Below are 25,450 nucleotides of genomic sequence, written 5' to 3'. Positions count from 1 at the left end.
CACACTAGGGCAGAGCACCCCTTGAGAACATTCCCGGCGCTGCACGCCCTCCCCGGCGCTGCACGCCCTCCCCGGCGCTGCACGCCCTCCCCTGTGATGCACACCACTCCGGCGCTGCCATGGAGCTCTTCAGATGCGATGAGAAGGAGTCCAAGGAGCAGGAGATGGCCCCGGCGGAGCCCATGATCAGGGACCGGCGCCTGGAGAGCAAGACCGAGAGAGAGATAATGGAGAGGAACTTCAGCTACTACGGCAAGGAGAGAGAGGGCCTGGGGTGGAGAGTGGGCAAGAGGCTGCTGGGCATCCTGAAACGTGAGTACTGTGGCCCCGATGGGTCATTGCATGGGCACCTTTCTGTAACTCGACGCGGCCTTGGGAACTGTCTCCATGGTCTGTGGGAGCATTGCTCCGTGGGCCTCTGGAACACGTGCATCCTGCAAGCAGTATCTGTAGCCACTTGCCAGTGTGAGCACGCGCGTATGGCATTATTTTACTCCTCATGCATGTTTAAGGATGGATTAGAATCTATTCACCTACATACACTATTCTCCTCAGCATTTTAAAGTGTCTCTGGTTCTATTGACTCAGTTTGGGAGTGGATGTAAAAGAGGACGGTAATGAGATACTTGCACCACAAAACAACAGGGGCTCATCCCCCACCCATCTTCCTTTGCGCCCCCCCCCCCCCCCCCAGGATGGTGTCACCCGGTTCCCGTCCCACCACCCTCTCCAGCAGCACCTTTTAAGCACGAGAAGCGCCTAGTCAACGAACTGGAGCGATGACTTGGGACCACATGTACTTTTCTGTGCTCCGCTGCTCTCTAGCAGACATACATGATATCATACATGCATATATACATACATGCAGACACACATACATGTCCCTGCCTCTTTCCTCCTGCCCTCAGTTGTGTGTGTCCCAGCCTCTTTCCTCGTGCCCTCAGTTGTCTGTGTGTAGGTCCCTGCCTCTTTCCTCCTGTCCTTGTCTGGTTGAGTAGCATTAGGTTGTGTTTGGTCGACCTTGGGTACCTAGTCATGATTTGTGTGTGCCCTCCTGTATAAGGGGACTGTATCACACATAAACATAATTGTAAGTCCCTAACATGAATTGTCAGTTCTAGCTTCCAGGTCATAAACCGGACACCCGGTGCCTTTTAATGCTTGTAAAACTACGACATTGAGCCACAGATTCAAGCACAGAAAAAAAAAAAAAACATTAGCAAAGCAAATGGCTTTAACTTAATAAAAGGCGAGGCCTATTGCATTTTCAATGCTTGTTAATTATAGTAGCACAGCAGTAGTATGCATATTTTATCTATTTTTATACAAAAAAAATTCAGACTTGGAACTGTTTGATTGCCTATACCGATATCAGCGATAAGAGCAATCTAGCGTGATTATGGCTCTATGCACTCGCGTAGCCGGTATAAAACGTTAATGACCCATATGTCATATTCTTTTTTTTACACTGATGGCGTGATGTTCAATACTTTCCATCATGGCGATTCTTTATGCTCGATTCTACTTTTTCTTTGTATACTCTTGTTGCATGGATTCTGCTTATGCACAGAACTATGCACAGGAAACCAGGACCTCAGTGAATTGTGGTGTACCAAAAACTCACCCCAGAACCCCTTATCCGACCAGCATCAGTGTCCCATTCGTTATCCAAGTTTTATCTCGGCGGTCCCAATGTATAGACAACCCAGAACAAGCGACTTGGGGTATTCTCAGGAATGGTGGGAATCAGAAATACCTGTTCGTAATTATTCTCACATCAGTCCACAACAGAATAAACAGAGACACGGTAAAGTTTAAAGAGTTTATTTTAGAAACCTCGTGTCCTAAGATGCAGTACTTTGGCTAACATAAGCAGACAAATGATTAAGATCAAAACCATCAGCATAGTTACAATACCATAGAAAATGAAAGGAGTAATCATACTAAAATGATAGTGGATGACAGCCACCTTCCTTTCGCTAGTAAACTAATATTATTATTATTATTAGACTAATAAAAGGTCTTTAGGCTTGAATGGGGAACCCCATACCGTAAAGATCAGCTTAGTGGAATCACATCACAGGATCAGCTAGATTCTGCTCCTGGGAAAGCTCTTCTTCCGAATGTGTCTAAAGCATGTAGCCTGCAATATTAAAAGCACTCGACTTTCAGGTATTTGCAGCTGCGTGTGTGTTATGGCTAAATAGTGGGCCAATCAACCTGAACCCAACAACATGCACAGTCTAGTGACCCAGACTGTTTCTTTACACAATGTGCAGACCAAGGTCGCTGCTCACTGTTAGCGATGTGAACAACAGACCGTTCTCATGTGAAGCAAAATCGAGCAAGCATTTCTCAATTAATAACCTGTGACTACAGTGTTGTGTGCAAAAGCAGCAAAAGCGGCTAGATGGCTTTCTAACATCTAACGCGGTTGTGCTAACTTAGCATTGTACATATATAGATAACGATCTTCACTACACTCTGCCCTCTTTCTACTTAAGTGGCGTGCTTATTTAATGGGTGCTTTCGTAACTTGAGTGATTGACAGCATTTTTTGGTTTGTACTCATTCTGGATACTGACTCAGACTCCGGGGGTAAGACATACATTGTATTGAGGCATATTGCGTGTTTTAAATGGGCTTTTTGGCCTCCTGGTGCCCTAATGTACTTGTAGGCTGAGAATAGGCTATATTGGGGGTGACGTTCTGATTGCACATACCTTGACCGTGTTCTTTTTTTATTCCGAGCCTTTAGATCTGTAGCCACTGTACTGACTGCTGTCCTTTACGGGGTGAACACATTGTATCAATCTGATGGCTTTTTTTAGTGGGCCCTTGGTGCCCAAAAGTGTTTGTGGGTTGAGAAGGGCATACTGCCTTAATGGGCTGTGTTGTGGAAACAATATGATTGCACATACTGTGTTTGTGCTCGGTTTTATCTTGAATTCTCAGGTTTTCAGCCACCCTGTAGTACTCACTATTGTCCCTCGCGTCGTAGATACATTGTAACAATCCAACAGTTTTTTAAGAGTGCCCTCTGCGTTCGCTGTTTTTTTTGTCACATCGTGCTATTTTAAATTGTCTTCTTCGTGTTTGAATGGCAATCCACCTAACAATGTTTATCTTTTGACATGTTGCTCCCCATAACCATAGGACTTTATATGGATCGTTCTCGGGATATAGATAGATATAGATAGAGATATAGATATATCTATCTATATCTATATATATCTATAGATATATAGATATATTATCTACTGGCGGTCGCCAGTAGATAGTTATAGTTAGGACCGTGTTTCCATAGGATCCCGCAACATTCTATTTGGAATAACTTTGGCGCCGGTTGACGAATCCTCGCTAAATTTTCAAAACTAATGGGGCGCTACGCTCCGCTCCTACCCTGAAAGTCTCGGGGGGATTCGTCAAGCGGGGGCTGAGAAAAAAGGGGGTCCCAAAACGCGTTTTCCCCATGCATTTTCCCATAGGACCTTTAGTCCGAGCTACAGCCCGAACGGCTGAACAGAATTACTTGAAATTTGGCAGAGAGGTAGTCCTCAGGTCAGAGATGTGCCTTTTGCAGGTCTGGTGTAAATCTGTTCAGTAGGTCCTGAGAAAATAGCATTTAAATCAATATATATATCTGTAAGCGCGCTCCGTGCGCTTACGGTAAGCTTACCGTACGCGTACGGTGCCGTGCGCGAGCTCAATTCTGATTGGTGGTTACATGACTGTAAACATTCGAATCGGTCGAAATCAGAAAGTGTCGGCCGCCATTTTATGTCTCTCGCTCTGAAAAACAAAGGTGGATAACGTGAAAAGGGGGCAACGAAGAGAGTTGCAGACCCCCTAGCGTTTGTGAGGGGGTCCAGGAAGGACCAAAAAGTACGAAAAATACAATTAATAATTTTTAAAAAAAATCGCGGAGTGCGCGTACGGTAAGCTTACCGTACGCGTACGGTAAGCTTACCGTACGCGTACGGTAAAAAAAAATAATAAAAAAAAAAGAATTAACAATCACATTTAATATATAAATCTAAGGACCCCCAGGGGAGAAAAAAACAATTGATATTTTGTAAAAAATGGCGAGGCGTGCACGGCACGAAATGCGCAACGTGGGCCCACAGCGCACGCACGTTGCGCGAAGCGCACCGTGCGCGCAGGGTGTGTGCACGGTGAAAAACCAGAAAAAAAAATGTAAAATAAATACATAACTTAGCATTTAAAAAACCGTACAAATTCACTGAAAAAACCATGGGTTTCACACACGTTATAGTTAGGAATTAGCATTTAAAAAACCTTGCAAATTCACTTAAAAACCATAGGTTTCACACAAGTTATAGTTAGCTGTATATTTCACACGTAAAAAAACAATGAAATTCCACGTTTTAGTTAGATCAGGTAACTATAACTTGCGCGACCGCAATCCACAATGTTTCATTTCAGATGTCATCATTGATGTCATGAGTGATGTCACTGACCATGTCATGAGTGATGTAATATGTGACGTCATCAGCAGTTTATTGTGGGCGCGCAAGTTATAGTTACCTGATCTAACTATAACGTGGAATTTCATTGGTTTTTTACGTGTGAAATGTCCAGCTAACTATAACATGTGTGAAACCTATGGTTTTTTTCAGTGAATAGATATATAGATATATATAGATATATATAGATAGATATATATAGATAGATATATATAGATATATATATATAGATATATATATATATAGATATATATATATAGATATATATATAGATATATATATATATAGATATATATATATAGATAGATATATATATATAGATAGATATATATATATAGATATATATATTATATATCTGTCTAATCCTTTTTCTTTTTGTGCTTTGATAGATTATCCCTCATCAAGGGGGTCTTATACACTTTCCATGCCTATTGACATTACCTATTCTGCGTGACGTGGATGATTCCTACCAGCCACCGCATTGACACAGTTGTTCTTGAGCACCCTAAAAAACCTTTTCATATATTGTAAGTGGTTTTCGTTTCTTGTTTTTCATTTTCTTTCCTCTGGTGCGACCTCAGTTTTTCATTCTATAGGAGTTTGCATTAGTGTTAGCTAGTGGTATTGAACAGGTTCTTTGTATAAATATCTTTCTACAGCTAGATGTTTACATTGATATCTGACCAGCACCATAGCTATAAGTTTGTTTTCCTAATATACGTCACTAGATAACTTACATATTCATATTGTGTTTTTTCCATCATTATCTGGTGATGGTGGGTGTGTCTCTTTTTTATCTTTTATTATGTTTCTCACTTTGTTTTTTGGGGATTTAAATGACAGTGGTTTTTTCTCTTTTCACACACTGTTGATAACAGTACTGATTGTTTACTTTATTGGCAACTTCTCTTTTTTTCTCCTTCACTCGGTGTTTGGTATTGTCCTTTTTTCTTAGGGTCTGCTCAGTTGAGACTTTTGTGACTTTTTATTAAGGCAGTTAATCACATATGAACTCTTGCATGTGACATGACCTGTGTATTTCTATGCTCTTGCAGACCCGAGGTTGTCTTGGTTAAAGACTAAACACGTGTTGGCTGTGCTCGGATTTAATGACCTATTGTTAAGGCTTTTTTTTGACTAAACATACGGTTAAAATCTTTATCATCTTCATATAAAACGCACTGGGTGTTAAGATTACATATGCACCGCAATCTTTATAGCTATGTTGAATAAAATGGTGTTTTCAATGGACATTTTGACTACAGAAATGTACAATTGCATTTCTGATTGATTTGTGCTCCATACTTGCATTGGATGTTGTACATAGCATTGTCTTTGGGCAGTGTCCATGGTTGCACTTCTTTGCAGCAGGAGTGCTCTCTGTTGTAGCACATTAGAATTAAATTTACTGACCACATCCTGGGTGGGGCTTAAGTGATGGTTGTATTGTCCCATTGCGGCTGTTTTTGTAATAGATCTGGCAAGAGTGGTTTAGCTTAGACAATGTGGCCGTTGATCAAAATGTATACTGGTGTATTCTGTAATGAGCCATTGATGTGGAAGTAGTGCCTGAATACCTCTTCAAGATCTAAGATTAGCACTGCTAGCAGGCATTGTGGTAGATTGTATTGCACTTAAGTCAATGTATGGGTCAAAACATCAACACCATGGAAGGAATTGCCCACAACTGATTAATTCCTAACATAAGGAATCAAGATTACATTGGACTGTGTAACATTCAATCAGGGACAGCCCTTTCTTTCTCATTGTATATATGTTTATCATAGCTTCACTTGTTTCACTTTGCACCCATGAGCACTCTGCTGGCTGCACCGATGTATTGCATAATACAGTTCAAAGGTATATACATGTTTGCAATTTCTGAAGCTGGAAGGCTGCTTATTTGTGTCTATGTAGGCTATATCTACCTAAATTGCCTGGGGATTTGCTCACAGATGCACTAGCACTTGAATTAAGACCCATGGAACATTTGTTCCGGTTATGCTTCTTGGATTGGTCACTGTAGCACTGGCAGTATCTGGAACTAATGTGCAATGCTCAAAAGGCAATTTTGTGTGGATTGTTCTGATCAGACCTGAATCTTGAGGTGACTTACCTGAGCTGTTGTTTAATCTCATAAGCCGCACAGAATCTTCGTTTTTAATTTACTACAAAATGTTATTTGTAAAATCAGCATTTTTGATCATCTTCCATGCTCTAAAATTCTAAAGAAGTTTTGTTTTTTAAACCCTCCATATCAATATTATGCCTGGTATAGCATAGGCAAGATAACTGTGATTCAAGTAATTGCTTCAAAGTGTGCAGACCACAAGCTTGAACAGTGTTGTACCTTGTGATCCTTTTATCGTTCCCACAGTGATGGATTGAGAAACTATAATTTAGTTTGACAATAATGAGGCTGGGCATGAGTTTGTAGAATTGGCTCTTTATTAATGTCCGTAACATAGAATTGGTGTGGAAAAAAGGATCATTTTTTAAGTCTGGCTTCGACACAGTTTATGCTTTCTCACCGGTCTCCAGTGATTAAAAAAAACATGCATACATGGTTTTGGGAACCTCTTTGTACATTGATCTGCTGATTTCGCATTTATTCACATTGTGCTTCCATTCACCATGGCATACAGCATGGGCCAGGTGGTCAACGACCTTCAGCCATTAGCTCTTTAGCACTCTTCATGACTTTATCTGCCTGATCATGTGGAAATTCCTCCATTTAAAGTGCATTTCAGTGCTAAGATTGGTGGATCAGTTATTTACTTGTCCTTTTGCTTATTCTTTCCATTTATTTTTTTAAAATATTATTTTACTCTTGTGTATTTTGAAACTGTTTTCAGATTACAGCATTTCACAGCCGAAAGTACATTTCCTTTGCACCAGTAATAATCGTAGTTTCCTGTGATGTTCATTTAAGTACACCTGCTTAGTAGAAAGCACAAATAGTTTTTGATTGAAATTATTTAAGGTCTGTTTTTTCTTTTTTTTGGCATATGCTTTCAATGAATAATAAAAATATCTATTGCATGATGGTCTGACCTATTGTTGTTGCCAGTGCTTCTTTCTTTAATTTAAGCTGATTTTGACTGCATCATCTAGAAGCTTGTCAGTTTGAGAAACATTTTTTTTCTTTTTCAGATTCTAAATGGCTTCTAGGAAGTCTGCAACAGACTCCCACGGTGAGTATTCTTTGATGTCCCATATGCAATATTCTGAAAAAGTTGTACTTTTAACTCCTATTAAACTATTGTTATTTCTGGTTGTATGTTCATGGCATAGCTTATGTAAATTCACGTATAAAGTGCCTCAGATTTTTTTATTTCTGGGAATAGTCAGTTTTATTTGATTTGAAATAGAAACAGTGCTAAGCACTTATAATCCATTAACCCGCCACATACATAGCCCCTGAAACTGGGGGTGGGGGTAATTACAAAAGTTGTACCAACCAGTATTAAGTCAATAGCCAAGTGCACAACTGTCCTCATATTGTTATATGGTTACGTGGGCAGCCCCAGGCTAAGTAGATGGGTCCCTCCAGTTTGGAGCACCAATCCATTGCATTATGCGCGTTCTGCAACTTTGAGGGGTTGTTTGGCATTCAAAGGTGATCTGTGTACCTTTTGGTGAGCACTGTGCTTGTGCCCACCAGTATGCATTTGCCCCGGGTTCCTCCCAAACCCCCAGGATGCCCACTAGTGCACCTCTTGGGGAATGTTCCACTGCCTGGTCCAGATCCTCTGAGAGTACCCTCTCCACTTCTGACCAGTAATTTATTATGACAGGGCATGACTACACCACGTGGTAGAAATCGGCACCTGGGGAGGCACACCAGGTACAATCTGGCGTTAGTTGGATTCCTGCTTTCCATAAGCATATGGGGATCAGATATCTGATGGGCAGATAGTGAAATTGAATGCCCCAGAGGCAAGAGGAGACGGCCGGAACGCGAGGGACCATTCTAAATAGCCTCTAATTCCCCTCACCCAGATGTCCCAATCATTCCCCCCCCCCCCCATTTTTGATTAGGGAGCTCTAAATCTATTGGGAAAGTTGATTTTAAAGATTTTTAAGACCCCTCCATTTTGTAGAGCTCCTTGGTGTAGTCGGGCCTCAAATGAATGGTATTCATTGGGTTTGTAATCTGTATCTTGGTGCTGTACACAATTCATGGCCACCACTTTGATGGATTCAGAGGTATGGGCTGTATCACCGCAACCCTTGTTAAGCCAATCATTGAATACCAGTAGTTGGGAAGCCCAGTAGTTGAGACGAATATCCGCCCTACCACAATTGTATATTGATTGGAATCTGTTGTCCCACGCCATCATTTTGAATAGTGCTACCCTGCTGAGGATCTGGAGTGGCAGGCGTGCCCAGCAACTAAAGTCTCTTCATTCTGGTAATGAGCAGAGCAATATTAAGGGACCACAAAAGCATGGGTTCCACTGAGATATATGCTCAAGTAAAAGATGCTAAGCTGTTGAATAGGGATGTTTGTTTGCCATTTTGTTGCCTCTCGTCAGTGGATTCAGGATAGTCTTGGACACTTGGTTCGGATTCCAGACACCTCTTTGTAAGGGATACATTCTGCATTACTCTGGGGTCCCGACTCGTGAGATTGTTTTGGTAAAGGAGTACATCATCTGAATATAGTGTGATTCTGTCCTCTCTGCTATTGCCAACCACATATTTTTGTGTGTCGCATCAGATGAGCTGAGTCAGTGGTCAATTGCTAGAATGAAGAGTAGGGGTGAGAGGGGGCAACCCGGTCTAGTTACTGTGCGGATGGGGAAGGAGTTTGAGAGTGTACCATTGACCTGCACCTGTGCAGAGGGTGAGGAGGTATAGCAGTTCTAAATCTAAATCCCATATTTGTAAAGTGTGACTTATCACCCCTAAGGATATACAGACGCTGGGGGCCATCAGGAAGTTTAAGTGAGCTATTACTCAGTCACATGATGCTGAGCTGTCGCCAGCACCAGAGATTGAACTGCAAGCCCTTGCTCTGGAGTTGGCCTCTTTGGACGCTGCGCCACAGCTCTCCCCAGTTTGACATAGAAACTGAGTCTTGTTCCGAATCCCATGCGCTCCAAAATTGGGATCAGGAATCCCCAGTGGACTAAGTTGAAGGCCTTCTCAAAGTGGATTAGTAGGAGAGCACATAGTACCCCAATATGTGTGTGTGTCTGGCCAGCACCATATGCAGGTGCCTGATGGTGTGCCTCATTGCTGTGGCTTGGCATGAAGTCACACTAGTCAGGATGGACCAGGTCGGTCCTGACCCGCAGTAGCCTGCGGGCCAAGCCTTCGCAAATATTTTAATTTCAGTGTTTATTAGTGAGATTGACCTGTATGAGGCATATTGTTCGGCGCGGTTTTAGTTTATTACGACCACATTGGTGGCCATGTCTAGTTCTGTTGGGAATGCACCTATTGCCTCAGCCTCTAGGTATAGTACTGGTAGGTGGGGCATGGGGAGATCTCGATGTTTATGATAGAATTCCACAGGAGAGCCGCCAGGGGCTGAAGTTTTGACTGCCTCTTGTTTTATCCCTCAGGTGTCGACTATTTTTAATACTACTCTTGCAAACATATCCTAAAGCATTTTGCTGGATTTATTACTGAACTCACACACCCTTTAAAGGGAAGCACGCCAGCACTGATGGGCCTCAACTAGGGCAAGTTGGCAGAGTAATTTTTGGTTCTCTCCAGCTGGCGGGAAGTGGAGTTTCCATGCTATAGGTCTTGAGTTGTAGGATCTGAGCTTCTAGATCCGCCATTTGTTGGTACTTTCCATATTCTTGAGTACGTTGTGAAGATTTAGCTTTGTCCCTCATCGTGGCTTTTCACCTGCTGCCCATTGGGTGCAGGCGGATGATACTGAGCCTCGATTGATTTCAAAAAACGCTTTATTCTAACCTTTTGGTAGGAGATCAGAGTACTGATCATTGATTCAGAAATGTATGTGTAAATTCTCTGCCAAGTGGGTGCCACACTCTCCATGCATCAGAGTCCTAAAGAGTTCAACCAGGATGTCTGTGTGCTAGTGCTGGCTCAGTGTGTCGTGGAGCCTGCTGTACAGTCACGCCTAGGAATGGGGAACTGCGTTGAATTCCTCTTCTATGGTATATTCAAATGGGTGGCAGTGCTCAAAAGAGCAAGCTCACCCATCACAAAGTAAGGGTAAGTAAAGAAACAGAATTGAAAAAGGATGTGTGTGCTATACAAGGACTGATTACACTGTCGCCCACCTAGTGTTAAATAGTATCAGAAACCTTGTGATACACAATAGGTTGTCCAAAACCACTACCAAATTCCAAGATCTTGGTCCGTCAACTCAACAGGTCCTAACAATAGTCTTTCCGTTTTTGTAGCCATGTCCTATTTTAATGCGGAATGTCTTGGATTGCTATGATTATTGAACTTTTATAGCATGTATATTTTTGAAATTCACAACCTTGAAAAAGTCGTCATGTGACGAAACATGTGTCTTCTGTATTCATCCTTGGCTTTGTTCATCTGTGGACTACAATCCAGATTGTTCATATTTGAAAATGTATGTATTTGTAACCCCAGACACAGAAGACTTCTTGCATTTGGACTTTGAGTCATATTTTTAGAATTCTACAGCTTTTTCGTGGACTATTGTTTCGACCTGTTGAGTTCTTAAAATTTGGTGGTGCTTTGGGACAACCTATCATCCCCCTTCTAGGGTGGTAACTGGGGAGGCAGGAAAGAGGGCCTTGGGGGCTAAAGGATGACAGCCTGGCCGTCATCCAGATCTCCAGTAGGTGTTTGTGGTGGGATTAAGGTGTCCCAGATTAAAGAAACCTTGCAGGTTCCCACAGCTGCCATTCAGAATAGCATGGGAAGGTCACATAAGTCAAATCAAACTAGAGAAACCTTAGCATGTCTTATTGCATATACTCGGTTAAAAAAGAGAAAAAATGTAGCTTAATACAAGCTCGTTTTCGGTCCTAAATTTCTTTCAAATTGTATTTGTTTCAAATATGTGTTCTGGTATACTTCACATGCATATAATTTAGAGAGAATTCCCTGTTGGAGAGCCAGAATTGTAAATAAATAACATTAAACTTCAGTTCAAACAATTCCTTTCTTATCTTCTCTGAAATCCCCAAACTGATCCCCAAATTCAGGAGACATGAAGCGCCCAATATCTTTGGGGTGGCCCAACTGGTTTTGCTTCTTGGAGGTATTGTATTATACAATGAACAATCGTTTATTACCTGGGGTAACAAGTCCTATATTGCTCTGTCAATAGCTGAACCTACTTGCTTAATACTGAGGCGTTACCCTTTGGATAACATGAGTTATTTTTTGTATTACATTGAAATTGTACAGTTTGCCAAAAGCTCATCAGCTAGCAAAAAACAATTTATGGAATCCATAAATTAATCTCAGCCACTGATATTTACTCGGGCCTCATTCCAACCCATGATTTATTTGTCTTTGTGTTGACCAGCCATATACAAATCAGGCTTGATACTGTTCCATTGTGAAACAGTCGATGCCGAAATGCCAGGCCGGGTTTCCTCCATTGAAGAACTCTACCTACCCAGACTGGGTGCACCCCATTTAGCCTCATTCCACTGGCACAGTGAGCATGGAGAAACATCTTGGCAAACATGTCACTTTTGTCGCTAGCTCTCTTGTCTTTTTCATCTCTTCTAAAATGTAGAATCCAGGTGTGTAATCCTGTAGATTCTGGTTATGATTGGCACTTTTAGGATCTCAAACATTATGTGTTTGATTTTGCACTGCTCATTTATTAGAGAAGGTTTCAATGGAATGCAAAATTTCCTAGCTATCGTGCAGGAAAGTTTTTAAATTCTATTAAGGACGCGGAGGCGAGGATTAGGCTACATCTTTCATCTTTTATTACAATACATTAGCTCCAGCAGCCTTTCCAAGAAACACAATCGACATGAAAAGACAACATTTCCCATGAACACTGGGGAAAATAGAAATAAAGAAAGTCCAACGGAGATAGCCAATCTAACGCGAGGATCTGACATAACTTCCCCTGCAGACGCTCTGTCTCCCTCTTTCTTCGTGCGACCCCATCAAGGTAGTCTTTGGTTATTCCCGCTTGCCAGTATCCGATCCTAAGATAAGAAAAGCAATCCAGGTAAGTTCAAGGGACTAGGGCTCCTTGCCACCAACCTGTCCAAAATTACATGAGTAAAACACAAAACTAAAGGCATGATCAACAGTACTTTGCCCGAAACCTTACCCAAAAGCAGTTACTCACCATTCGTACGCAGATGTTCTGGGAGGGTTCAGAAGGAAAAACGGGTGGGCTAATCCTCGCCTCCGTGTCCTTAATAGAATTGAAATTTGCACGATCGCTAGGAAATTTTGCATTCTATGGTAGAACCGGAGGCTTCAGATTAGGCTAGTTTAAAGCTTGTCCACCACAAAAGATCCCAGTGATTCCACAGGTCTAAAATAAAATCGTTTGAAGGTGGAATCCGAAGACCAGTCTGCGGCATTCAAAATATCTTCTAGCCGCGCTCCCAAGGAAAAAGCTTTGGATGCCATTGCACCCCTCACCGAATGAGCCCCAAAACGGGAAGTATCTATACCTGCTTCCTGCATCACCCAGCGGACCCATCTTGCAATCGTGGGGGATGAAATCGCCTTGTGTGGTTTAGTAAGAGCAATAAACAATTGTCTCACGCCCTGTGGACGTATATTAACTGTTGCCACCTCATAGGCCTTTAGCGCTCTAACGACACACAATTTTGGGATGTCCGGGAAAACAGGAAAAGACACAGATCGTGAGTCACACTTAGTTCGTCTAGAAATATGAAACGTAACCCCTTCCGGAGTGAAAACTCAGCCCGTGAGATCTAGGGCCCTTACATCTGACACTCTGCGACATGAAATCAAACATAGCAACATTGCAAGTTTAGCAGACATCTGCTTGCGCGACAAATACTTGTTAGATGGCCAGGATCAGAACAGGTTTAGAACTTTAACAAAAGAATGGGGTAGTAATGCATCTGAGGGTGCACATCATAACAATTATTGGAATCAAATTGGGTGTATAGTAATAGTTGTCAGAAAAACAATAAGATCGGTAACAAGTTGAGTAAGTGGTGCCACTCGGGATAGGGAAGCACCCTACTACCTAAGTGCTGAAATATACGGATCATGCAAAGCAATCCCCGTAATTAACAGGTTTTTTACATAAAGAAATCCCGGCACTCTAAAGTCAGGTATTATTCTTGTTGGTTATTGACCAAGGAGACAAGGAACAAAGTAATGATAATGAAAAACTGGCTGCGGAACAGATTGGGTCCTCACAGAAATATATAACAAAGAGTAATTTAATTTATAAGTTTTACAGAAAGGAAAGTCATAATCATGAACATAAATCAGAACTCCCTAGTACATTTGGTTCTAGTTGTTGATTCGTAGAAAGGAGACTTGTGTTCTCTAAATCTTGATCCAAATGGATGACAGCCGACACGTGTTTCGTCACGTATAGTGACTTCCTCAGGGCTGTAGGAAGAATGTCAAGATCTTAGTTTAACTGGACACAGTTAGTATTTGGATTTACACTTTAGTCGTTTAATTCATTCTGTTATTGTGAGTTTTATTTGTTCTAAAGAATACACAAAGTATAGGAGTTCATAAGATGAAAAAATGGGAGAAAAAAGGAAGAAGAAAGAAGTGAATTTGTGCAGAAAGTGCTAGCAGGAAAATAGGGGAAAGAAGTGGTCTAAAGAACGAAGCAATGAAATTGAAATGTTATTTGTACCCATCACCATATCAGGCGTGTGAAAAGTAGATCATTGATCAAACAGTTATATTGCAATAAAGTCCAAATACCCAAGGTTGGATATAAGTACTAACCTTTGATTAAAGAGTCTTAGAACACTTTATATGTCAGACATGCAATTATGCTTCTGCCAGACGAAATATTGATTGTAGGATATTTCGAAGGACAAACTCAGACGTACGATATGATTCTGTTAAGAAGATCTAATAGAGAGCAGATGATTGGAAATAAGCAATGGACAGAGAAACACTGTTATTATTTGGATGTAAACGCGGTCGGAATATAATTTGAACAAATTAAGAAAGAGGATGTATACCCAAGAATTTTTGAACCTTGTGATGATCCAAAGGGACAACTTCAATCACAAGGAAAGCTCCTGATATCTGTACCAGTTGTGTGTGAGCAATAACGGAATAACGGATTTCCACCAATAGTTTCTAATAATGATAAAAGACAGCAAAGGAGTATTATTTAAGTATATTATAGAGAACTATACGTAGATCTTAGGTGCTATACCTATTGTTTTAGGAAAGATCGACCAAGAGTAAAATATCAAAACATTTTTTGTTCTTATAACCATTGACGGAAGTGGTTTGTATCACAGTAGAAGTTCCTGGTGTCTTACGGCTTATTTTGAAGAAGAACGAGTCTCCACCAAATTTTCTAGTGATGACAGAAGACAACATAAGCAAGTATGGACATGAAACTTGATTAGTCTAGAAATTAAAAATGTTACGTACAATACCTAATACTTAGAGATGGTGGACCGTATGATGAAACCTATTTTTAAGAATAAATCGATGTGACGGTCTTCGCGTTGTCCTCTAAGTAGTGGTTTCTAAATAAAGAGAATGGATAGTAGAGAAATAAGTTCACCCAACAACATGTTTTTTATGATAAAGACCCAGTATAAGAAGCCTCCTTACTTTTTTTTTTTTTTTTTTTTTTTTTTTGAAACCGTTTATTGCAATCTCAAATATATACAGGTATGGGCCTACAACCTTCCGGCCGGCCGCTAAAGTGACAGAAGCAAATGACATATATACAATAAGGCACTTGACTTTGCAGAGACGATAAAGCAGGAGGTATCAACAACGTGGGCCACATGACTCTGAGCCCACAATACGGTTTCGTTTTATACAACACAACAACATAAAACCACACCCGCAAGGCAACCCGCGATCGAAAATGACGACACGTGCTCCTCAAGTGGGGGACCCCAACCATCCAAAGAAATCCAGAGAGGGGAAGGGAAACAGATCCGGGACTGGGAGAACAATGTGCCCGGGGCTGAGGGAGGGGGTCAACTAGGGGGATGGAGCTGGTTAAGTGGGAGGCAACAACGGCGGCTCGCAAATACCCCCGCGGTAGGCGTTCCAGGGGCCCCATATCTTCACCCATGCCCCAGGCTTACCCCGCGCCACATACACCACCTTTTCTCGGAACATGCACCAATCCATGTGTTCTTTCCAGGCCGACACCGCCGGGGGCCTCTGGGATCCCCACAGTTGAGCAATGTCACGTTTAGCTATCATATATCCCAGAGTCACCCATCGCGTCTGCGGAACCGAGTAATCGGTCGGTTCCCACACATTCAGCAAGCATCTCCTCGCTTCAGGCAACAGCGCGACATGCGTAACCGCCCGCAGGACCTCATGCACACCACGCCAGAATCGCTCCACCCTCGGACATTCCCACAGAATGTGCAAAAAAGTCGCCAAAGCACCACACCCACGCTTACACAATCCATCCTCGGCATAGCCCATACGCAGAAGCCTTGGCCCCGTCATATACACCCGGTGGAGTATCTTAAGCTGGACGAGAGAAGCCTCCTTACTTAATATATTTTTGTTGGCTCCATCATGTTAAGTGAAGTCAAAGAACCGGCTCTGGTAAGCCCTACAAGAAACAGTGCAAAACGGAAACGCATTGTTTAAAAGGGACATGACGGTAGTTCATTATAAAAACATGACACGCCATACGTAACGTAGTTAAAAAATATTGTAGACATCAGTTATGAGAATGTGAGCATAACGGTATCACAACAATGACACAGGCTAAACAAATAAATTTATTGTCAGCAAAGTTATTGCTGTATGATGGGCTATCGTGTTTGCACAATGGTATTATTTTTAAAAAAGGGAGAGAATTGCGAAAAGGTTTGTTATTAGACTACAAAAATGAGGACAAATCGCAATTTTATTCAGATATACGTTCCAGTGTGGACAAGAAATATTTTAGCTTAATTAAGCTTATATCCCATGTATAAGTTAGTTCTGGGATATGTTAAAAATTCTAACATAATCGTTAGAAAGAATGGTCAATATTTATCGCGATTTGTAGGGTTGCATATAGTAATTGTCAAAGGCCACCCCAAATGAGAAATGTATCTCATGGTCATTCTCCTAAAGGGACAGTATTCCAAGAGACAGTATGCAAGACGTGCTTACCTCGTAGTGTAGTAGGTAATGACCGAAACGTAACTCCCGTCTCTTCTTTCCAGAAATAGACATAGGGTCATCAAATCAGCTTCTTTTATTTAGAAATCAGAGTTTGGCGCGAAAATAGCTGGAAGTATTCGCAATAGTAAATCGATCCTTGATTGGCCATCATCAGTTATAGTGTTCTGGATTGGTTACGGCAAAGGAAAAAAGGGGGCGGCCATCTTAGAGCAGTAAGAGTTACCTCGTATTTCGAATAAGAGTACGTGGTTTAAAAAGTTGGAACATTTTCTCAAAAAGTCTGGTATGGGAAATATTCTCAAAAAAAGTTCTACGATATTGTCACAATTTTTAATCCTGAGTAAAATTAAAAAAGGTATCTATTTTGATCTAGTTTGGAATGTAGTAGAGTATATTCAGTGCGAACACGAATACAGTCTTTTGGTCACTTTTTCAGCATTGACCAATTAAGTTTGAGGATATATGTCTAGATTATCGCGGCCATCTTAGAGAGGTAACAAGGCTTGATTGCTAAAGCTGAGGCAGGCATTACTAAAAAACCCGATTGATAATGATGTTAGTATCCATTAGTATTCTACTATTTAAAAGTCTTTGGCAGTGATTTTCTAATGAGAGTAAAAATGAAGATCGTATTTAAATTACATAAAGAATGGTATTGTTTCGCCACAGAAATTTTTTGTTAATTGTGTGTGATAAAGGTCGATTAAGGACAACTAGAAGTATCAGAAAAGAAGACTGAAGAATTGTATGAAAGAGAAAGACACAAGGGGATAGGGCTACTTATCTAGTACTACCAGGGCTCATAGGTGAACACAAAATTGCATACATGGATATTTTTTTGAAAAGCATGGCATAAGCTTCATCACGACAATTCATTCAGTTGACAAAGTAAATGTGGTACATAGTGTGTAATCTCAATATGACTATTGTTTAGAATTATACAGAGAAGGGGAAAATAGGCATATGCATTTCACATTCAAAATAGTATAGGCCGTAATCGGAACTGTTTAGAGACACATATTAATCCGTCTTTGAACACATTTCTTAATTTCAGAAAATTGGGATGTGTTGGTAATGAAAAATGCATTTCCAAGTGAATGTTTAGGCTAAGAAAACATGTAGCTCCTTATCAAAATTAATGCCCATTTCAACCGCTCGTAATTTGATAATCCAAAGAGCCTCTGTTTTTCTCAGATTAAGAGTCCTGTCACCACCCCTTACACCAATCGTAGTGTGGGATATTCCATGGAACCTGATTTTGTTCAGATCTGCTAAGGTGTGATGGTGATTGAAATGAACCGCTAGTGGATAGCTATTCAGGTTATTACGTATTGCCCTAAAATGTTCCTGCATTCTGATCCTGAGCGGGCGAATTGTGCTGCCCACATAGATTAGTCCACAACAGCAAATGATGCAGTATACCACAAAGTTCGTATTGCAGTTTATGAATTGTTTTATACCATGTCTTGTTGTGGTGTTATATTGAAAATCAATTGTTTTGTTGGCTGCAAATTGGCACATATTGCAATTAGCACATCTGTAAAAGCCAGTAGGTTTTGCAGGTAGCCAAGTGGTTTCTCTCTTTTTGGGTGGTAGATAACTGGGGCAAAGAAGTTCTCTAAGGGTGGTGCCTCTTCGATGAGTGATCATCGGGTTGTTAGCCACATGTTTCTCTATTGTTTTGTCTAGTATTAGAATGTGCCAGTGTTTTCGAAGAATATTGTAAATTTGGTGACTATGTGTGTTGTAATCTGTCACCAAGGCAATTTTACGTTCCCCATTCTTATTTTTATGTCCTGCTGACAGTAATTTGGATCTCGGTATGTTTTGTATTTTGTTTTTGGCACGATCTAGGATAGTCCTAGGGTATCCCCTTTTGGTAAATCTGTTTTCCAGTTTGTCCAGTTCCGTCATAAACACTGAGTTCTCACTACAGTTTCTTTTTAGTCTGGTCATTTCACCCATGGGAATAGAGTTGATTTGGGACTTGGGGTGTGCGCTGTTGGCATGTAACACCGCATTACAAGCTGTTGGTTTCCTAAAAAGTCTTGATGATTTTATTTTCTTTCACATATAGAATTGCGTCTAAAAATTCTATTTCTCGTTTGCTGATCTTGTGTGTGAATTTGAGATTATAGGTATTGTCGTTGAGACGTGTTAGTAATTCTGAGAATAGTTCATCACCACCCGACCAAAGAATGAAGATGTCGTCTATGTACCGACCCCAATAGACTAGATGTTCTGTAAGGCGTGTGTCAGACATTTTCCATAGATGATTTTGTTCAAAATGGCCCATGTATAGATTGGCATATGAAGGTGAAAATTTTGATCCCATTGCTACCCCAACCGTCTGTTTGTACCAGGTGTCTTGGTGTAGGAAAACGTTGTTTTCTAAGATAAGACGTGTTAAGTCTACGATCATTTGGGTGTGTTCAAAGAAGGTAGCATCCCTATGTGAGAGACAGTCTGCTAGGGCTGAGAGGCCTTTTTCCAAAGGGATACAGGTGTATAGAGAACATACATCCATCGTTACAAATGTGAGGTCATTAGTCCACTCCATATCTTCTCGTTTACTCAATAGGTCTCCAGTGTCTCTTATGTAGGAGGGAAGGTTGTGTACCAGTGGTTGTAGGAAGACATCTACGTATTCTGAGATGTGTTCCGTGGGGGAACCTATCCCAGATATTATTGGTCGGCCCTGAGGGAAGATACTTGGTTTATGTATCTTCGGTAGCATGTAGATACAGGGAGACCTTGGCGTTGGATTGTAGAGATATCTATATTCCATTTCAGAGATTAGACCTAATTCCCGCCAAGCTGTCAATTTAGTACGCATAAGTGATGTAATTTCTTTTAAGGGATTTCCTAATACTTTTGTGTAAGACTGTTCTCCAATTAATTGTCTTTCAATTTCTTGTATGTAATCACTATCACGCATGACGACAATATTGCCACCCTTGTCTGCTTCCTTAAAGATGACATCTGGCATTGTTGTCAGATTTTTTAGAGCCTTGTTTTCTTCCTTGCTAAGGTTATACGTAATGTGTCCATGATTGCGATTGTATCTATCTTCGAGTCTGTAAAGATCAGATGTTACCGCTTTATGGAAGGTATCTACCACATTGTCAGCATGTAGATTGGGCGTGAATGTGGACTTTTGTTTGAGACCACTGTCCAAAGAGTAATCAGGCATGATATCTAAGTCTGAGAGAACATCAGCCATGGTGGGGGGTGTGTTGGAAAGGTCATCAAGGGATAGCAAGAGATGTATGTCTTGTATTTCTTTGATAGTTTTGTTACAAGGAATTGGAACTGATTTTGTAGAATGCACCGGTACAGGTTGGTTTGCAAAGAATTTTTTTAATTTTAGTTTTCGAACAAATTTGAATACATCCACATGAACACTGGTAAAGTCAGGTAATTTGGTTGGGCAAAAACTCAAACCCTTACTGAGTACTTTAGTATCAGTTTCAGACAATTCAAGGTCAGACAAATTGATAATTGACACATTATCATTGTTAACAATGTTGGATGTACATTCTGTCATAATAGGAGGTCGACTCAGTTCTTCAGATTCCGGGCTGCAGATCGAGTAGTGGCTCCTTCCGTTGGATTTTCGTTTGGTGCCCCCCCCTCCTGGTTTTTTTGAATTTTGAGGGCCATAGTTCGTACGATTCCCTTTGCGATAACGCTCCATTTCCTCTAAAAAAGAGGATGAATTTGTTTTGGGTAATGTATCAGTCATAGTAGGTTCTGTTTCTTCTTCATTAGTGGTCTCACTGTGTATACTAGATACATCTGATCCACTGGTTGAAGGTACTGTGTTGGCTGGCTTGGGTGGTTTGGTGACAGTTGACTGTTTCGGTTGTATGTCATCGAACTTTTTTGAAAACGTGAAAACTCTACCATTTTTATAATCATTATCGTCCCTTTTTAGTTTTCGCAATTTCTTCTCTTTAATGTAAAGTTGATGTGCGTTAAGCACGTCTTTCAAAAATTTGTAATTTTTAGCAGTTGCCTCCTCTAGGTTTAAGCCTTTGATTTCTGTCTCTAATTTGTCTATTTCCTGTAACAGCAGCTCTCTTTTTCTATCTGCATGTCGTATCAAAATGTCCATCATTCTATATGATGATGAAAGATTTAATTCTTCCCATTCTTTCAAAAGGTCTGCATCTAGGTCTTCAAAGGTGGGGAAAATAATAATTCGTAGTCCACGTGGGACTTGTTTGATATCCAAATATCGTTTTAAAATAATGGAGTCCCACCACCTGGACACTTCCTGTTTGCGTGCCCGTTCTAATTTTATGAATTTCAATTTAAGACCTTTCTTTTCCTCATTTTTGCTAGGATTAGGCACCTTCTGTGCCGAGCCAGTGAAAAGTTCTTGAAGCAGAGCGTTTCTTTCTTCTTCAAAAGTTTCCATCACCAAGGCAGGCGATGTAAGTGTATTTTATAGAATATAAATATAAAGACTGTCTCTCACATAGGGATGCTACCTTCTTTGAACACACCCAAATGACCAGACTAAAAAGAAACTGTAGTGAGAACTCGGTGTTTATGACGGAACTGGACAAACTGGAAAACAGATTTACCAAAAGGGGATACCCTAGGACTATCCTAGATCGTGCCAAAAACAAAATACAAAACATACCGAGATCCAAATTACTGTCAGCAGGACATAAAAATAAGAATGGGGAACGTAAAATTGCCTTGGTGACAGATTACAACACACATAGTCACCAAATTTACAATATTCTTCGAAAACACTGGCACATTCTAAAACTAGACAAAACAATAGAGAAACATGTGGCTAACAACCCGATGATCACTCATCGAAGAGGCACCACCCTTAGAGAACTTCTTTGCCCCAGTTATCTACCACCCAAAAAGAGAGAAACCACTTGGCTACCTGCAAAACCTACTGGCTTTTACAGATGTGCTAATTGCAATATGTGCCAATTTGCAGCCAACAAAACAATTGATTTTCAATATAACACCACAACAAGACATGGTATAAAACAATTCATAAACTGCAATACGAACTTTGTGGTATACTGCATCATTTGCTGTTGTGGACTAATCTATGTGGGCAGCACAATTCGCCCGCTCAGGATCAGAATGCAGGAACATTTTAGGGCAATACGTAATAACCTGAATAGCTATCCACTAGCGGTTCATTTCAATCACCATCACACCTTAGCAGATCTGAACAAAATCAGGTTCCATGGAATATCCCACACTACGATTGGTGTAAGGGGTGGTGACAGGACTCTTAATCTGAGAAAAACAGAGGCTCTTTGGATTATCAAATTACGAGCGGTTTTCATTACCAACACATCCCAATTTTCTGAAATTAAGAAATGTGTTCAAAGACGGATTAATATGTGTCTCTAAACAGTTCCGATTACGGCCTATACTATTTTGAATGTGAAATGCATATGCCTATTTTCCCCTTCTCTGTATAATTCTAAACAATAGTCATATTGAGATTACACACTATGTACCACATTTACTTTGTCAACTGAATGAATTGTCGTGATGAAGCTTATGCCATGCTTTTCAAAAAAATATCCATGTATGCAATTTTGTGTTCACCTATGAGCTCTGGTAGTACTAGATAAGTAGCCCTATCCCCTTGTGTCTTTCTCTTTCATACAATTCTTCAGTCTTCTTTTCTGATACTTCTAGTTGTCCTTAATCGGCCTTTATCACACACAATTAACAAAAAATTTCTGTGGCGAAACAATACCATTCTTTATGTAATTTAAATACGATCTTCATTTTTACTCTCATTAGAAAATCACTGCCAAAGACTTTTAAATAGTAGAATACTAATGGATACTAACATCATTATCAATCGGGTTTTTTAGTAATGCCTGCCTCAGCTTTAGCAATCAAGCCTTGTTACCTCTCTAAGATGGCCGCGATAATCTAGACATATATCCTCAAACTTAATTGGTCAATGCTGAAAAGGTGACCAAAAGACTGTATTCGTGTTCGCACTGAATATACTCTACTACATTCCAAACTAGATCAAAATAGATACCTTTTTTTAATTTTACTCAGGATTAAAAATTGTGACAATATCGTAGAACTTTTTTTGAGAATATTTCCCATACCAGACTTTTTGAGAAAATGTTCCAACTTTTTAAACCACGTACTCTTATTCGAAATACGAGGTAACTCTTACTGCTCTAAGATGGCTGCCCCCTTTTTTCCTTTGCCGTAACCAATCCAGAACACTATAACTGATGATGGCCAATCATGGATCGATTTACTATTGCGAATACTTCCGGCTATTTTCGCGCCAAACTCTGATTTCTAAATAAAAGAAGCTGATTTGATGACCCTAAGTCTATTGCTGGAAAGAAGAGACGGGAGTTACGTTTCGGTCATTACCTGCTACACTACGAGGTAAGCACGTCTTGCATACTGTCTCTTGGAATACTGTCCCTTTAGGAGAATGACCATGAGATACATTTCTCATTTGGGGTGGCCTTTGACAATTACTATATGCAACCCTACAAATCGCGATAAATATTGACCATTCTTTCTAACGATTATGTTAGAATTTTTAACATATCCCAGAACTAACTTATACATGGGATATAAGCTTAATTAAGCTAAAATATTTCTTGTCCACACTGGAACGTATATCTGAATAAAATTGCGATTTGTCCTCATTTTTGTAGTCTAATAACAAACCTTTTCGCAATTCTCTCCCTTTTTTAAAAATAATACCATTGTGCAAACATGATAGCCCATCATACAGCAATAACTTTGCTGACAATAAATTTATTTGTTTAGCCTGTGTCATTGTTGTGATACCGTTATGCTCACATTCTCATAACTGATGTCTACAATATTTTTTAACTACGTTACGTATGGCGTGTCATGTTTTTATAATGAACTACCGTCATGTCCCTTTTAAACAATGCGTTTCCGTTTTGCACTGTTTCTTGTAGGGCTTACCAGAGCCGGTTCTTTGACTTCACTTAACATGATGGAGCCAACAAAAATATATTAAGTAAGGAGGCTTCTTATACTGGGTCTTTATCATAAAAAACATGTTGTTGGGTGAACTTATTTCTCTACTATCCATTCTCTTTATTTAGAAACCACTACTTAGAGGACAACGCGAAGACCGTCACATCGATTTATTCTTAAAAATAGGTTTTATCATACGGTCCACCATCTCTAAGTATTAGGTATTGTACGTAACATTTTTAATTCCTAGACTAATCAAGTTTCATGTCCATACTTGCTTATGTTGTCTTCTGTCATCACTCGAAAATTTGGTGGAGACTCGTTCCTCTTCAAAATAAGCCGTAAGACACCAGGAACTTCTACTGTGATACAAACCACTTCCGTCAATGGTTATAAGAACAAAAATTTTTTGGATATTTTACTCTTGGTCGATCTTTCCTAAAACAATAGGTATAGCACCTAAGATCTACGTATAGTTTTCTCTATAATATACTTAAATAATACTCCTTTGCTGTCTTTTATCATTATTAGAAACTATTGGTGGAGATCCGTTATTGCTCACACACAACTGGTACAGATATCAGGAGCTTTCCTTGTGATTGAAGTTGTCCCTTTGGATCATCACAAGGTTCAAAAATTCTTGGGTATACATCCTCTTTCTTAATTTGTTCAAATTATATTCTGACCGCGTTCACATCCAAATAATAAGTGTGTTTCTGTCCATTGCTTATTTCCAATCATCTGCTCTCTATTAGATCTTCTTAACAGAATCATATCGTACGTCTGAGTTTGTCCTTCGAAATATCCTACAATCAATATTTCGTCTGGCAGAAGCATAATTGCATGTCTGACATATAAAGTGTTCTAAGACTCTTTAATGAAAGGTTAGTACTTATATCCCACCTTGGGTATTTGGACTTTATTGCAATATAACTGTTTGATCAATGATCTACTTTTCACACACCTGATATGGTGATGGGTACAAATAACATTTCAATTTCACTGCTTCGTTCTTTATACCACTTCTTTCCCCTATTTTCCTGCTAGCACTTTCTGCACAAATTCACTTCTTTCTTCTTCCTTTTTTCTCCCATTTTTTCATCTTATGAACTCCTATACTTTGTGTATTCTTTAGAACAAATAAAACTCACAATAACAGAATGAATTAAACGACTAAAGTGTAAATCCAAATACTAACTGTGTCCAGTTAAACTAAGATCTTGACATTCTTCCTACAGCCCTGAGGAAGTCACTATACGTGACGAAACACGTGTCGGCTGTCATCCATTTGGATCAAGATTTAGAGAACACAAGTCTCCTTTCTACGAATCAACAACTAGAACCAAATGTACTAGGGAGTTCTGATTTATGTTCATGATTATGACTTTCCTTTCTGTAAAACTTATGAATTAAATTACTCTTTGTTATATATTTCTGTGAGGACCCAATCTGTTCCGCAGCCAGTTTTTCATTATCATTACTTTGTTCCTTGTCTCCTTGGTGAATAACCAACAAGAATAATACGTGACTTTAGAGTGCCGGGATTTCTTTATGTAAAAAACAAGGTTTAGAACTTTGTTCACATCCCATAACACGGAGTTCCTAGGCTCCGGGGGAACAGATAACCGGATACCTCTCAATAATTTGCAAACTAAGGGGTGTTCGCCAACCGGGCGATTATCCAGTGGCAC

General features: G+C 40.1%; 1 protein-coding gene across 3 annotated transcripts in view; it reads left to right on the top strand.

Moving 5' to 3' along the window:
* Positions 1-25,450, top strand: part of UBAP1 (ubiquitin associated protein 1) — a 209,586-nt gene that overhangs the window by 66,901 nt on the left and 117,235 nt on the right. For all 3 annotated transcript variants that reach the window (XM_085628752.1, XM_085628734.1, XM_085628743.1), the window contains exon 2: positions 7,641-7,681. In XM_085628752.1, the coding sequence (XP_085484878.1) occupies positions 7,648-7,681 (34 nt within the window). In that variant the 5' untranslated portion in view covers positions 7,641-7,647. The remainder of the gene's footprint in view (positions 1-7,640; positions 7,682-25,450) is intronic.

This window comes from Triturus cristatus, chromosome 2_1, assembly GCF_964204655.1.
Source record: "Triturus cristatus chromosome 2_1, aTriCri1.1, whole genome shotgun sequence".
NCBI lineage: Eukaryota > Metazoa > Chordata > Amphibia > Caudata > Salamandridae > Triturus > Triturus cristatus.
The sequence above is the reverse complement of the archived record's forward strand: the minus strand, read 5'-3'. Positions and strand labels throughout refer to the sequence as shown.